Raw genomic sequence first — 14,754 nt, 5'->3', positions numbered from 1 at the left:
CGGCCTATGCATTAGGGGGACTAAAAGAGTAACAGGGAGCTGTGCTGAGGACTCACCAGTCTAGCTCATGTATACCTCATTGTTCCCAGCAGTAGCCAGCATCTTTGGTTCAGAGTTTTGGGAGACTTGGCAAATCCTTCTTTGTCTTTTTAGCTGCAAATTGAAAGCTGCAGACCTTCCCCTGCAGGGATGGCTGTTAAGGTGAAATGCAGGGCTAGCAAAGCCCTCCTGAATAATCTGCATGCCAGCAGATGAGCTGCCACGCATCATGCAAGTTTTCAGTTACACATTGCCCTGTGGCTCAGATGCCACGCCAGGGAGACATGCCACTGCAGAGTTCTGTGGAGCTTCCCTCTGGGAGCTGGGTCCTGACTCATACTCTTCCTGGAGTGAATGTATATTCATTTTCCAGCATGTGTTTCCTGCAAGGAGGCCCGCAAGGGGCAGTTAGTATTTTTAACTATGCTTTTCTTTTCAGCCAGGCTGGTTATGGGCTGGCATAAATACTTGCTGCATTAAGAATATGTCCTAGATTTTATTGACTACATTTGTGTCACCCATTTGATGATGTACTGTTAAAACACTTTATGAGCTGGACAGTCTCTGTGCTTTTCTTTTTCTTCAAGGAGAGCGTGAATTGCTCATTTATTTTGAATGAATTTCCTAAAGTTGTGAGAAAATAGCGTGTATTTGAAGGCCTTATAGAGGTGTAGTACATCTGTTTCAAAGCACAGACTGTGTTCCTTAAAACAATTGCAGTGTATGTAACTTCCCATTCTGACTATGCAAAAGAAAAAAATTGCCAAAATAGTCATTGTGTGAAACCCACCAGTAAGCTTCACTTCCAAATATGAAGTCACTTGTACTTCACAAAAGCCAGCGTGGCTGAGCTGTAGGCAGGCCTCCTTTGAGGAGAGGGTGGCATTGCACTTGGAAGTAGCTGCTTGCAAATGTTTGGCTTGAGTCACTAGGGGAAAGAGCATCCACAGGGTTGGGAGACTGAGCAGCTTAATTGAAAAGATACCCACTAAATAGAAGTATGCAGAAAACAGGAAAAAACTTAAAACTCTTTCCCAGGCATCCACTTCTGGCCATAATTGGAGACAAGATACCAGTGCTGCCTATCCTTTTGCCTGACAGATGTAGCTGCTCTCACAGGACCATTGTGTACATGGTAAATGTGACCATCTGTGCTGTGAAGCTGGAGGCAAGAAACAGGCAGAGAGCTCCAAAAAGGTAAAATATATAAAAAAAAACATCTTTTTGATCCTATCAGAAAGTTGGCCGTGGATTCATTGTTACTGTGACTTAGCAAGAAATTTGAGAGAACTCATTGAAACCAGGGTCCTAGTGCTTAATGCTACGCAGGTTCATAGCCCAGGATAATACTACTCTTCTGGAATGCTCCAAGAAATAATAGGAACCTTGAAAAGGAAGTGTTCCTCCATGCTGACTGGCCTACATGTGAACTAGCCAGACTGGTTAAAGCTTAATTAAAAATTGCCAGAGTGGCTAAATTCTTTTCTAAGTGCAGCTGCAAAACATTAGCTGTGGGCATATTTTAGACCTTAATTAGTAACACTTGCACTGGAGGACCAAAATCCTTCATGACTGCAGCTGCAATCAATTAATATCAGTTAGGCATTTTTGTAGGCAATACAAGGGTCTCCTGAAAATGGTGTTAGAGCCCACCTAGATTAAAAAAAATACTTAAATGTAATAAACTACAAAATCAAAGATAACTACAAAATGTCTTTATTGAAAAAAGCAGATTATAGCATCTAAGGTTAAATGAAACTTCTGACTTTAATATTAAATAACTTAGGATGATAGCAAGTAGCTTCTTCTTTAGATAAATAAATCTACATTTCCCAATTTTTTTCTTCAACAATCAAGGGAATCAAACACTGAAACACAAAACCACAAGTAATTCTAAAGACTAGAAGACAGAAGCACATTGGAAGGTTTTACAAGGATATATACAAAAATAGTTAAACTAATGTATATTTTCAGCATGTAAACTAGTTACATGATATACAAACAGGGAATTTATATATTTCCTAACAAAATAAAAATCAACGTTGGTCCAAGTTCTTGGAAGAAAACTATATTCTTTTAAAGAAAATGAAAATATTTCTCAAATGAAACTTAATTTAAGTCAAATTATACACTCTAGTTACGGCATTAGTTACAGGATGAATCATAAACTTTTAAACTTTTCTTGAAACACAAGAAAGCAGCTTTTGTCTCCTTTAGAGCTTTGGTTTACTTAACTACTCTGGAATTTCTGGTCTTAAAGAGCTCCTCTAACCGTGTTTTCCTTCTGAAGCTCCACCTTACAAAATATATACACACACACACACACACACAAGTGAAAGAAACCCAAACAACCCCTTTTTGAAAGCTCAATTATCTGAGTGCATTCTTTTGTTTTGTTTTCCGATTATTATTTTGGTCCTTTCTTTGGATCACGTCCTCCAGTGCATGAGGAACTCTGAATTGCCTAGGACAGTGTTGTGTTGTAGGGACTTTGTAAGACTGCCTTACCAAAATGGAAAGGTGTACTCCTGATGCAAATGAGATCAAGTTGTTATTGTTTTAACTTTATGGAAATATTCTGACAGTACAGAATGCAGAAAAGGCTTCTGATGAACAATCACATCATAAAATGAACTCCAGAAAGTTTACATCTGTGTTGAACTGATTTAATATAAGCATACTCCTTAAGAAAATAATTAAAATAAGCTTTCTCATTTACATAATTCCCCAGACAAGATGTAAAATGTGAAGAAACTGTCACTAGCACTACAGATTGCAGCACACCATTGGTTTAGATTTGATTTTTTTCTGTTCTTTGATTGAAAAACTGGCAAATTTCATTCAACCTCCAGTTTTTATACTTAATGCTGGAAAAGCAAAGCTGTACTTCATTAGCCAAAAACAAAATGCACCTGTCTGTAGAAACTGCTAGAACAACAACTGCTGCTTTCTGGTTTTTAAACAAATTACTTAGTCTATATTGAAACAGTAACTTTCAGTATTTACTGTGATGATACTTAACACATTGGAACTGAGTAGAACTACAAGACTGACAAATTAATGTGAAATTAAATATTATTCTGTTCTAAAGTATGATCGTTTTCAAAAAAGAAGAAAAGGTATTGTATGTACATGTTAGATAGTGTGCTGACCCTTGAAAAGTAATGTTGAACTGGAAACCTAACCTTGCCCCTGACTGGAGGCAAAGTGCTAAGGAAGGTGCTGGCAGAAGACTGGGCTTAAATGCCAGTGTCACCTCCTCCTCTGGCCACTGTGATTTTTAAGGTTTTGCTTTTATGATGATAGAGCAAAGCATGGTTCAGTACAGCAAGTACTGTTATGGGATGGCTTGCTCACAGGAGCAGACACAAACCTTCTCTGTGTATTTTAATGATTGTTTTCTTAACTTGGATTCTTTAATATATATCACAAAGACAAGTAAATACAAGTACCTCAGAGCTAGATGTGGGCTAAAACAGCATCTTTAAATGGAAAAGTATTACATTGCAGCTCAGGCTAAAAGTTTATCCTGAAGGTCTGATAGGTTCCATTTCATATTGTTTGTAGTAACCTTAATGGAACTGACCTAGTCATACAATCTAATTTAAGACAATTTTTTTTTTCCTTTTCTAGAATTTGCTGTTTGGGCAAGAGGCAAATGTACTTCTGTTTCCCTCTGAGGCTGGTTTGGTGACTATGGACAAACAGGTAATGCTTGCAAATGCAGAGAAAGTGTGCATGCAGCCAGTGCCCACTCTTTGGAGGGCAGGCCTCTTAGGTCAAACTGTAGAAATAGGGTACTAGTTGCATTGTAATTCCATTCAAAACACAGTTCTCACATTAAATATGTTAATTTTAAACTTATATATTAATAAGAAAATTACTTTTTAAAGGAGCATCTGACTTGCCAAGGAGCATTCAATAGAACAGGTTCATCTAGGCCAATGGAAGTTTGGCAGAAGTTCAGAAAACATACCTTTTGTTCCTTACTAACAGAAAAAAATAGTTCACAGGAATTTTTCCTGCCTCCTTGCTCTCCCCCACCCCCCCAAGGAAATTCCAGACTATCAAAAAGTTCTGTTAAAGGAGTTAATTATTCCACTTAGGAATTAGTGTCCATTGGATGCCCTTTGTACTTCTCAAGAGCACCACAAATGGCTTTCAAAAAATCAATGGAGCATAAGAAACTAAACTGCAATGGTGTTACCAAATAAGTCATTTCATCAGTCTGCATGCTGAATTTAACATGACCATTTCTGAACGGATTGGTCAGATTCTCGATGTGTTGAAAACTGGCATGGAAATGTCCCAATTTACACATGCGGAGAATCTGGTCTGGTATTTCCACTTCCTCTGGAGCAGAAAAAAATTTATTTTATTGTAATTTTGGATACAAAGACAGCAATGATGGATTTATTTAAAATATAAATTCAGGAAGGCTGGATCAATTCTCATGAGAATGCAAGGAATTTTTTAAACATACAGATGTGTGATTTGCATGTAAATCATCAACACATGGTAGAAAACAAACCATAAAAAAGATTCATCTAACTTCCTATATGGAAGACATATATTTCCCCAGAGCTCTGAGGTTACTGTAAAAGCTTATGCAAAACATGAAAGTGTGTACATTCTATGTACACCTAATACTTGTTATAAAATACAAATGTTTCAATTATCTGTGTCTAAATTATTATTTCTGCTAAACTGTACTTGGTTTTCCCATGAACATAATCACCATAATCAGTTCAAAAGTGTATCTAGAAAAGAACACAAAGCTGAAAAGATAATACAAAAACCACTGTCCCTCCCCCCCCTTTTTACTAACATCTCAACACACAATCATAAAGCAGTTGGTAACAAATTCTTGTATAAAACAAGTAGCATGAAGACAAGTGTACCTTTGCATAGAAAGGGGCTGCTAACCCTATTAAACAAAAACAGGTTTAAAAGATTGTTTAGTAAGTGCCAAATCATCAAGTTGGTATGAATGCATTTTGAAACTTGGCTACACTTGTACACAACAAGCAATTACAGAGGTCTATAACTTCCTTCAATTGTTATGAACCTGCATGTACCAATCTTTTAGATATGTTCGCCTGTAATGTTTTTCATGAGATGCTTGACGTATTTCTTTAACAAACAAAATAGTCTTTGGATGACTGTGAAACCATGTAGAATGGAGAGTTGGCCTGGTGCTTCTTCACAGAATGCCATTATTTAACCCCTGCTGAAAATTGCCATTGCTAAAAACGTTTGTTTGCTTCCTATGCACTACTTCTGGGAATTTAAGTTTTTAAAACTGTGAGACTGTATTCTCTAAGACCAGAATTCGATGAAACTAGCTAAAATGCTAGCATTGTTCTTATCATGCCTGCTGCAATATGATAAGGTGCTAACTTCTGGAAATTAATTCTGCACTCCTTACTCTGGCGAAACCTCCACTGAAGAAAAGTGAGTAGGGAGTGCAGAACAGCCCTTTATACCACTGTTTTTAGAAATGCTGCCACTTACAGTTACAACTTAGTGGTGCATTATTTGTTCAAGTAGACGGTGTCTCAGTGAAAATGTCTAGATAGAAGAACACATATGTACAAGATCAGAAAGAACCCCTCACCTCTGATTTAAAAAATAAATAGCTGGTTTAGATGGTTATTACAGGGATATCATTTTTAAAGGAACAGGAAAGTCATTTAAGATTTCTGTCTTCTCTTTCAAACGGCTTACTGGTAATGGAAATGTCTTTCAGAGTTCTGTGACGTGCATCGGATAGCTTGGAGGTGGATGTGATGGCAATTTAATATTAAGGCGCCTGATATGACAGCCATGACAGAGCAAGTGGCCTTCTAATGGGTAACAACGATGGCCTTCCTCATCATTGAGCTGCAAGCCACAATCCTAGAAGAAAAATTTAAATCCCAGGTTAGTGAGTGATTCAGGTAGGTCATCTCATATCAGCGTTGATCTGACTTGCATAACTGTGAGAGCTCCCTCCCATGCCTCCAGAAGCAGCAATCTCAAGAGTTTGTGGTAGACAGACCCTGACTATCTTCTATTAAACAAAATGCCATCACTGAAATCTACTAGGACAATCGCTAGAAGTACCAAGCCCAGTTGTCGCATTTTTTTTCTGTTGTTTCCCACTTATCTTCATCTATTAAATGTTGAAGCAAATCAGATAAAACCAGGCCAAGGACTAACCCTGATACACGCACAACGTGGAACAGGTTAGAAAAGAAAAGGAGCTGATTCTACAAGAAGGCAGTGAGCAGGAAATAGGGGAGTATAAGTAGAGAATGAGAAAGAGGAGTAGGGCCAGGAGGGGAGATGAGGCATATTTTACTTACAAATCAGGACTGAACTTTCTTTTTTTTTTTTTTTAATCTAATTTGAATTAGAGAGAGACTTCAAGGCCAATGGTCTGTATTTTTGGTGGAGACATGTTAGTATCTCTGGGACTGGCACATAACTACAGGGATGACATAAGTGACCAACAGTGGAGGAACAGAAATAAAAAAAAACAGAGTAAACAATGATCCTGCCTGCTGACAATTGTGTACACTGCAATAGAGATAATCCTGGTGCTGTTATCATTGCAATCTTGAGAACATTTGAAAGTTATAGTAGTATTGTGCTTGGATTTGATGTTTCAAGAGTTGTAAGTACTTAAAAATTGTTACTGTGACCAATTCTGACAAATCAGAGATTTTGAATATGTAACTGAACACCTAACAGAAGGAAAAATGTGATCAAACTAGGCATATAGGTCATTTTAGTACTGGAAACCAATGCAAAGTTTTTAATTGGACTCAAAGTATGATTTTTCAGCTTTCATAGCTAATGTTAAAATCTTCAGTTTTTATAATGCTGAAATAAGAATGAAAAGTTTTAAAGTAAGCTTTAAAACTGAAATGTTAGTTTAGGGAGGCTTTAATCAAAGCTTCTGCCAATTTCTATTTTCCATGTGTGAATGTATGCTACATACTAACTTTATACTCTGTTATATTAAGATTTAAAATTCAGTTCCTCTTTATAATTTAAAAATTTCAGATACATTAAGAGCATTTGGAATATCTGTAGGGTACCTTTTCCCTGTCCAAATCTGGATTCCTTTTTCTGCAACAAGAAAGTCCACTTTCTCAGTGGTTTTCAGTTCTAGAATGAGTATCTATTGATCCGCAAGCTGGCTTGAACTTCACAGCAGATTTTAAGCTGTCGCATAAGGAAGAGATGACATGGAAAAGCAGAAAAGTTTCTGAACTGACTAGTGACTTTGCGTGACCAACAGGTGGTGATGACAACTTAAATAGCATTTCATAGAAATTCGGCCTTTGCAAAGCATCCATATGAATCCCTCAAAATACTGGTACTAACTGAACTAGCAATATTTGGAGACAGCAGTAACCCAGTGTGTACAGTTTGAGCCTAATTTGAGGATGTTAGGCAGTAACCTACCCCTGTTAACACATGGCTAATCCCCTGATTTCTGTACATAAATGCACTTTGCCATTCTGGACAGATGTGGAGGCAGCTTGATTTCCCTCAAACTGGAAAGAGAATGGGGAAATGAATAATGAAACAGAACTGAAAATAAACCCCTATTGGGACTTTCTAATATAACATCAATAGGCTGGGAGAGAAGTGGAGGGAGCTGTCATCTTAGGTGAAGCCTGCACAAAGCAATAGATGAGGAGAGGAGGAGGAGGGAAATACAGCTTTCCAAAATGCTGAAATTTCCTGTGCCAATTTCTCTGGAGTATCAGCTACCTCTGCTGGAAGGAGGTAACTAAGAGGATGGGCTTCTCCTCAGGTTTAGGTTCATGTACATTTCGAGAAGCCCTGAATTTTGCTATTTTCTCCCTCAATTGGAAATCTCTCTATAAAACCTTTCTGTGCAGGAGTACACAGAAGACAGCATGGCTACATTTTTTGCTTCTGCCGCTTATGACAGGCCATGCTGGATGCTATCACAATTACCACCTGCATGAATAATAGAATGTATTTATCAGATAGCCATACCTAAATGTATTTATCAGATAGCCATACCTACTGCAAAAGGGAAGTTTTGGGTTGATCCCAAATTAAAGGGTTTGTCTCCTTCCTTATGCTCTTGGATGCAGAGCTAGGACTGAATTCAGCTCTCCTCCCCGTGAAGTAAGGTCACTAGTCCCAGAACCTGATCTGCCCCCTCAAATGTTTAAATGTGCTGCACAAAAAGAAATAGAAAGTCACTGGTACCCCGTCTCTTTTGTAGTAAAAAAATCACTGTTCATCCAGCATGGAAAAACTCAGAACCCCTTCCCAGCATGGGGTAATGGTCTTTCCCTGCAAAGGCAATGTGGATTCAAGTCCCCTCAGACCACAGCCATGCAAACTGTATCCAAAAAGATCAGGCAAAAAAGAGAACCAGCACTTCCCTCTTTGTTCTTTCCTCATCTACAAGTACAGCGAAAATTCCACTAAAACTAAACCCAGCCTTTGAAATTAATATGCTGAGGGAAAAAAAGGAACTAATCTGGTGCTACTGGAGATGGCAGCATGACTGGCAGCCCATCTCGCACTCTTTCCTCTGACTCCTTTCGGCAGCTATGGGGCAGAGCCCTGCCTGCCCAGGCGCGCAGGAACCAGCAAATGCACCCTGGGGTGCGAGTCATGCACCTATCGGGAGGATGCTCGCTATTAGCAAAGCCTTGCCGTGGGGGAGCCGGGCAGAGGCACGCATTGACGCTTACCTCGCAGTGATAGCACTCCACATGGTAGTCTTTGTCCATTGACACGACTCGAATCGTCTCCTCGGAGCCCTGTTGGGGAAGCACAGAGAAGGTACGAATGGGTTTTAAGTGGTGTTTTCTCTATCTTCTTTCAGTGCCCAATCTATGGCTTTGGAAAGCTGCTTCCCAGAAGGATCTCCTCTCCTTATGCAGAGCAGAGCATGCTGAGGGTTTTGCCCCACTAGGCACAGCACTGCACCACTGTTTTTGCAGTTTAGCAGCAGCATGGATATCTGACAGAGCTAAGCTGTAGAGATCCTTTGGGAAGTGTAGCCAAAACTTCATGCTCAAGGGACAAATTTCTCCTGAGATCAAATCATTTTCCAAGGGCACCCAGGATTTGACCAGCCAAACACCATGACGTACTGATTGGGTCAGTCTTCCCTATAGACATCCTGGCCTGATTTTTCCAGGACTTGTATTCCCCTCAAACCAGATGGTACACAGATATTTTGCACACGTGTCACTGTATGTACCCCATGAAGATTTACATACTAGTCCAGCAGGTAATTACGTGCAGAGGCCAAAACCTCAGCATGAGCGTGGATGTAGTGGAGTTGTGTAATACCTGGCTGAGCCTCAGGCCCTGCTGAGCAGCCCATACCCTTCTTCTAACCTCACAGACTTTCCCTGAGCCACTCCGATGCCTCTGAAGACAGAACTCATTCAATTTGCTGCCCTGCATTGTTTCCAGCTGCAGGTGTGGTCAGAGCATCAGGTATGACGTAGACTACGTCTGAGAGAAGCTGTGGGCAAGTTAGCACCTGCACTGCTAGTCTTGAACTAACCTATGAAACCTCCATGGGAAAGAACATGGAGTCTATCCCACTAACCATCAGATGAGTCAGCAGTAGGACTGCTTTTTCTTTTCTTTTTATTTATTTTTGTATCTATATATAGATATAACATATATAAAATATAAATAATTTTGTATGACACAAAACCAAGTGAGATTTCCATGGGGCTTTTCTCCTTACACCCCACCAGTGAGGCAGGTGGTTCTGGCTCAGCCTTTATAAGGTTTTAAATTATGTGAGACCTGGCCATTTAACAGAAATAATTACAAATGGAAAATAACATGCAGAGTGGTAGAGGTGGGCATGGTGAGAGGCTCTAGCCATAGGCTTTACTGGAGCACAGCAGCTTACAGGAGGCAAGCTCTGGCTCTATAAACTTGCCAAGAAGATGAGTGAGATGCTGAGGCTCTTGCTTGTGAATGAGCTGGTCAGTGACCTGAGCAATGGGAACTCGGAGGGTCCTAGACAAACATCACTGCAGCAGGCAGGAAAGGACTGTCTTAACATACAAGTCTTACTGTATTAACAACACTGCCACAATGGGCTGACGTTGCAAGCAGCAGTCATTCATCTGGCTTTCCTTTTAGCCATCCTTTCTACCTGCTTTTCCACCCATTCAAGCAGTCTTATTACAGTGCCACCCCAGGGTGACAGGCTATGTGGCTTTTTTCACAGGGTCAGGGTAACCCCTCAGAAGTCTTTTCAAGCTCAGGCATCTTCACACATTCCATCAAGAATGCAAACATAGCAGACAAGGAAAATTGCTATTTGAGCTAATGGGAGATTCTAAAAATAAACAGGGTTTTACTTCTTGGGTTGTTCTTGGAGCCCTGGTCAGGGCTTTCAATTAAACAAGATACATAATAGCATAATCAAGACCTGGAAAGCACCCTAAAGATACAAAGTACTACGCTGCATAAGTACTATGACTATTACAACCTCTGGGAATGTTTGGGAGTGACATTACTGCTGAACTGTATTTAATTTAGTATCTGACATACTACAGGCTCTGGAAGAGGGAGGAAAAGCATCTAATGTGTTTTTGCAAAGTGTTCATATGCCAACAGCTGTTTTCTCTAAAGAGTCTGTGCATGTTAACACGTACCTGTGCTGGTAGAATCGGCTGGTTACAGGATGCGCATTTTGGTGCGAAAACCCTAGGGTGCAAGAAGAAATTGTTCAAATCACATGCAAAGCTTCTCCAAAAAGTAGAACCAAGAGAGCTATTCTAACCAAGCCTTCTCAGTAGAAAAATGTAAATCCAGGTTTGGAAGCATCTCTAAATTTTTTTGGTAATATTTAGCGAAAAGGAGGTTTACAAAGGCAGATCTACCCCAGCTTTATTGCTTAGGTCTTCCTGACCTCTAGGCATAGTCAGTCCAGCCGTACTCCCCTATACACTCTCTCTCAGCTCCCTTTACTCTTAAAGTCATTCAAATTGTGCAGAGCACCTCATGACCTGAGGAATGTCACCAACTGACATGCTAAATGGGAAAGGGGCTGATCTTGGCTAGGACCTACTTAAACCAAATACATCAACTGGTTTTATCCACAGCTGCGTTTTAGGACAGTTACTGGGCCAACATTTGCTCCATCCTCACAATGCAATCACTTAAACCAATAGGGCTGAGTTTAAAGTGCAGAGCAGAAGGGAGTCCAAAAGCAATCACTTAACCGCAAAACTTTTTGTCAGGTGAGGCTAAAATCATTCTAACACTAGCTGCTAATTACACGTCTACTGTCCAGTCTAGGTTAATGCAACTTACACTCTCCAGTGACGCACTACCAGAATCTAGTCTTATTAAAGCCAGCAAAACCTAACATCATTGCACAATTAGCCTTGTCTAATTAGTTTTGGAAATCCTGAAAGAAGCAGAGAAGCAGCCACTAGAGAAATACATCCTCTGATATAACTTGATTTTCAACTTCATCTAGCCCCTGAATGTCACACTGGGCCCACAAAGTGACATTTAAAACTTTAAAACGCTTTACAAATGCAAGATGTGAGAAGAGCACCGAGGGACATCACAGCAGACAGAAATAACCCTTTTTATCTATTCCAATGCTTCTAACTATACCAATAATTTAACTAATATAATTTTTCCAAGCATGCAATGGATTTGTTTACTTACGTATGGTAGTCTTTGACACAGTAAATATTGTTTTCCACATCTACAGTGAAGGGGACTCCATCCAAACACTCGTTACATACCACACAGCGGAAGCAGCCAGGATGGTATGACTTTCCAAGGGCCTGCAAGATCTTAAGAGGCAAAACAACAAAATAAGTGGATGCATGATTACATGAGATCCCCCCATACACTGCTATGTCTGACTCGGAGAAACACACTTCAGAATGAAATTACCACTCTGGAGATCTGTCAGCAAGGGGCCGTTTAAAACAATGAGCTTACTTATTTCTGTGGGTTTCTATTAGGCTCCCAATAATGACAGAGAACTGTGAAAATCAGACTAAGTCCCATCACTTTTAGCTCTGCAGAGCCAATATTGCCCAACAGAAGTTAAAAATGGTTTCAGTGACTACTTCTTGGAAAAATCTGTTGCAGATACAAGTCAGTGAGATACAGAGTTAATTCACAAAATGTAACAGGCTGTGACAGAAAGAGTCCAAACCAGTCATTATTCAAATCTACAAAGTAAAACAATAAAACAAGCAAATAGATAGCCCTTTATTAACGCTCCTGATCCACCACAGTTACCGACTGGCTATTTGTCATTGGGGCCCATCAGTTTCAGTTAAAATTCCATCTGTGTTGATGGGTAATCAAAACTGCCCTGGCTTCTGCCATGCTGTCCTTCCCTGCTGCATTTTAAAGGCTTTAAGGACAGGTTTATGCAGAGTCTCCTCTACGCTGCTACAGAAAAATCCCCTCCTCATGGTGTCCTTGTACATAATGTGACACCAAGGAGGGCGCACCAAGCCCATGAACAGGGCTCTGGGAAGGGTTAGACACGATATCATCTTCAGGCATCTCTCACCACCTTACAGCACCAATTGCATACATTTCAGGTATTAGAATCACCTTTGAAAGCTAATCTCTGAAAGTTTCTGCTAGCAAGAACACTCAGCTTGGAGCTATTAATAAGCTGGAGATGGAAAATCTCCACTGACCAAGCTCTCATGGCCATGTAGGTGTTCGTACAGATAAAGTTCAAATCAACATGAAATAAGGTGGGGAGCATAGGAAAAATGTGTGAAGTCAATTTAATTTCACGTTTTCCCCCTTCTAACAAATCTCTATAGCTCGCTGTTCAATGACTGGCATCAGACTCTGATATGCAAGCCTGTTCTTACCCAGACACAACTTGTCTCTGTGTGTGTGTTGCTATCCAAGCAGCTACAAAACACGCACTGTTAGCCTGTCGTGGTTGCGCAGCCACCCTTTGCACAGAACAATCCCTAATTCGACTGCACTTTCAGCCTTGAACAGCTTCAGGCTTGCACCCAAGCCTGTGGGGCTGCAGCACGGTTCCTCAGCTGCATACCAGTAATACGACTGTGCAGGCATATTTGTGTCTGTGCACTCCTGGGGAGGAACACAGAGCAATTAGCCAAATAAGACTGCTTAATTCCTGGAGCTCCCAGAGCTGTTTCCTTTTGTTGGAGCATACTTGCTGATGGGAGAAAAGCAGATGAGCACCTGCCAAACTTTCAGCTACTGAGCTCCACCAACTAAATATTATGGACTCTTGCCTGGCGTTCTGCAATTAAGGGCCAGCTCAAAGCATGCAAGTTGGGATCCCCCTCCCCCTCCCCGCAAGACACAACTCTAGAAATTTGCTCTTGGGCTAAAACGAACAATATCCTTGTCCAACCAGTGGTGCCAGGATATGAGCCAGAATCCTCATTAGTGAAGTCTCCATTCCAGCTCCTACTGCACCTCCGTGTTGCAATGTAATAGCTACTTCTATTAGGCACACTAATGTTCACATACATTTTAAAGCAAGAGGAGAACACTGACACATACACGATCTGCGCTTCTTCAATGTGCAAGCAATTTCATTTGTTTGGGAATTTTTGCTTAGGAAGAACAGACAAAATTCATCCTACTTTCTTCCAGTGAAATGAAGCCAACAGTATCTGGCCCAACCCATGGCTCTTTGATTTTTAATTATAAAAGTAACTCTGACTGCTGGCTCCCTGCACATCACAGTAGCAATAATGGATTTTAACAGACATGGAGCAAGTGGCAGAAGGTAAATAAAGCAAGTCACAGAGCTGGCAACAAACCTCAGGACTACTGATAATGTTCCTCTCTTCCCTAGACCAGACTCCATCCTCTTACTGTTCTACTGTCTTACAGAGCACAACACCTGTTTTCCTTTACCATGTTCTCATACAAAGCTGTGGTCTATTTTCCCCCTTTAGTATTATTTTTTTTAGGTGGCATGTGGCAGAACAACAGAATCCCATGATCTCGGGTATAAGAAAAGCCCAACTTTCTGTACTTTAGAGTAATACAGCATGAATATATTTATGATACTGCCTAAATTTGAAAAATTACCTTTACAGTAATGGAAACAACGATAGTCTGACAAGGGAAAAAGCACAACGTCTCACAGAGCACTATCCAAAATACATCAAAAAGATATCCCACAGTTAGGAGCTTAGGTCTCTTACCATCTCCATTATGAGGTGTCCACAAACAAAGCACTTGTCTGCTGTTTGCTGAAAACCTGAATACTGTTAAAATGACAGAAAAAACAGGATTATTAGTAACCACTCTTCTAGCTGCAGAAATACCTTTTAAATGAACACCACGCTGTTTGCCAGCTTCTGCTGTGTTTGACAGCAAACTACACAATAGGTTTGGAAGACTGATTCAGAAGACTTTGTTCTGCTCTTGCAGCGTGCTCAAGTACCAGCTTGGCCTTCTGATCTGCTGTAAATATTGAGGTTTGCAACATAACAAGATCATTTAAAAATATGATTTTTAGTTTTGAAGCCTGTTCAGGAAGTTTGCATTCATTTGGCATGCTAGAAATAGCTTCTAGTCACTCTTTTTGTTGTTGATAGTGGGGTAAAGTAAATAATTGGAGAAGTAAACAATGCAGGACTGACCTCCTGACTCCCGCTCAAACTAGTGACCGGATGCTTACTGACCTCAGTTTTGGGACCTACATTT

At 40.3% G+C, this 14,754-nt stretch overlaps 1 protein-coding gene across 3 annotated transcripts in view; it reads right to left on the bottom strand.

Annotated features, from left to right (window-relative positions):
• Positions 1 to 1,739: 1,739 nt before the first annotated feature.
• Positions 1,740 to 14,754, bottom strand: part of WTIP (WT1 interacting protein) — a 78,836-nt gene continuing 65,821 nt past the window's right edge. The window contains exons 4-8 of one of the 3 annotated variants that reach the window (XM_035543731.2): positions 14,250 to 14,312; positions 11,740 to 11,870; positions 10,713 to 10,764; positions 8,772 to 8,840; positions 1,740 to 5,937 (exon numbers count right to left, since the gene is read on the bottom strand). In XM_035543731.2, coding sequence (XP_035399624.1) covers positions 5,785 to 5,937; positions 8,772 to 8,840; positions 10,713 to 10,764; positions 11,740 to 11,870; positions 14,250 to 14,312 — 468 coding nt within the window. In that variant the 3' untranslated portion in view covers positions 1,740 to 5,784. The other 2 variants (XM_035543732.2, XM_035543733.2) reach the window with 2 other exon arrangements.

The sequence above is a fragment of the Cygnus atratus genome, chromosome 12 (assembly GCF_013377495.2).
Source record: "Cygnus atratus isolate AKBS03 ecotype Queensland, Australia chromosome 12, CAtr_DNAZoo_HiC_assembly, whole genome shotgun sequence".
Lineage (NCBI taxonomy): Eukaryota > Metazoa > Chordata > Aves > Anseriformes > Anatidae > Cygnus > Cygnus atratus.
Note: the sequence above shows the minus strand (reverse complement) of the source record. Positions and strands in the feature narration are given on the sequence as shown.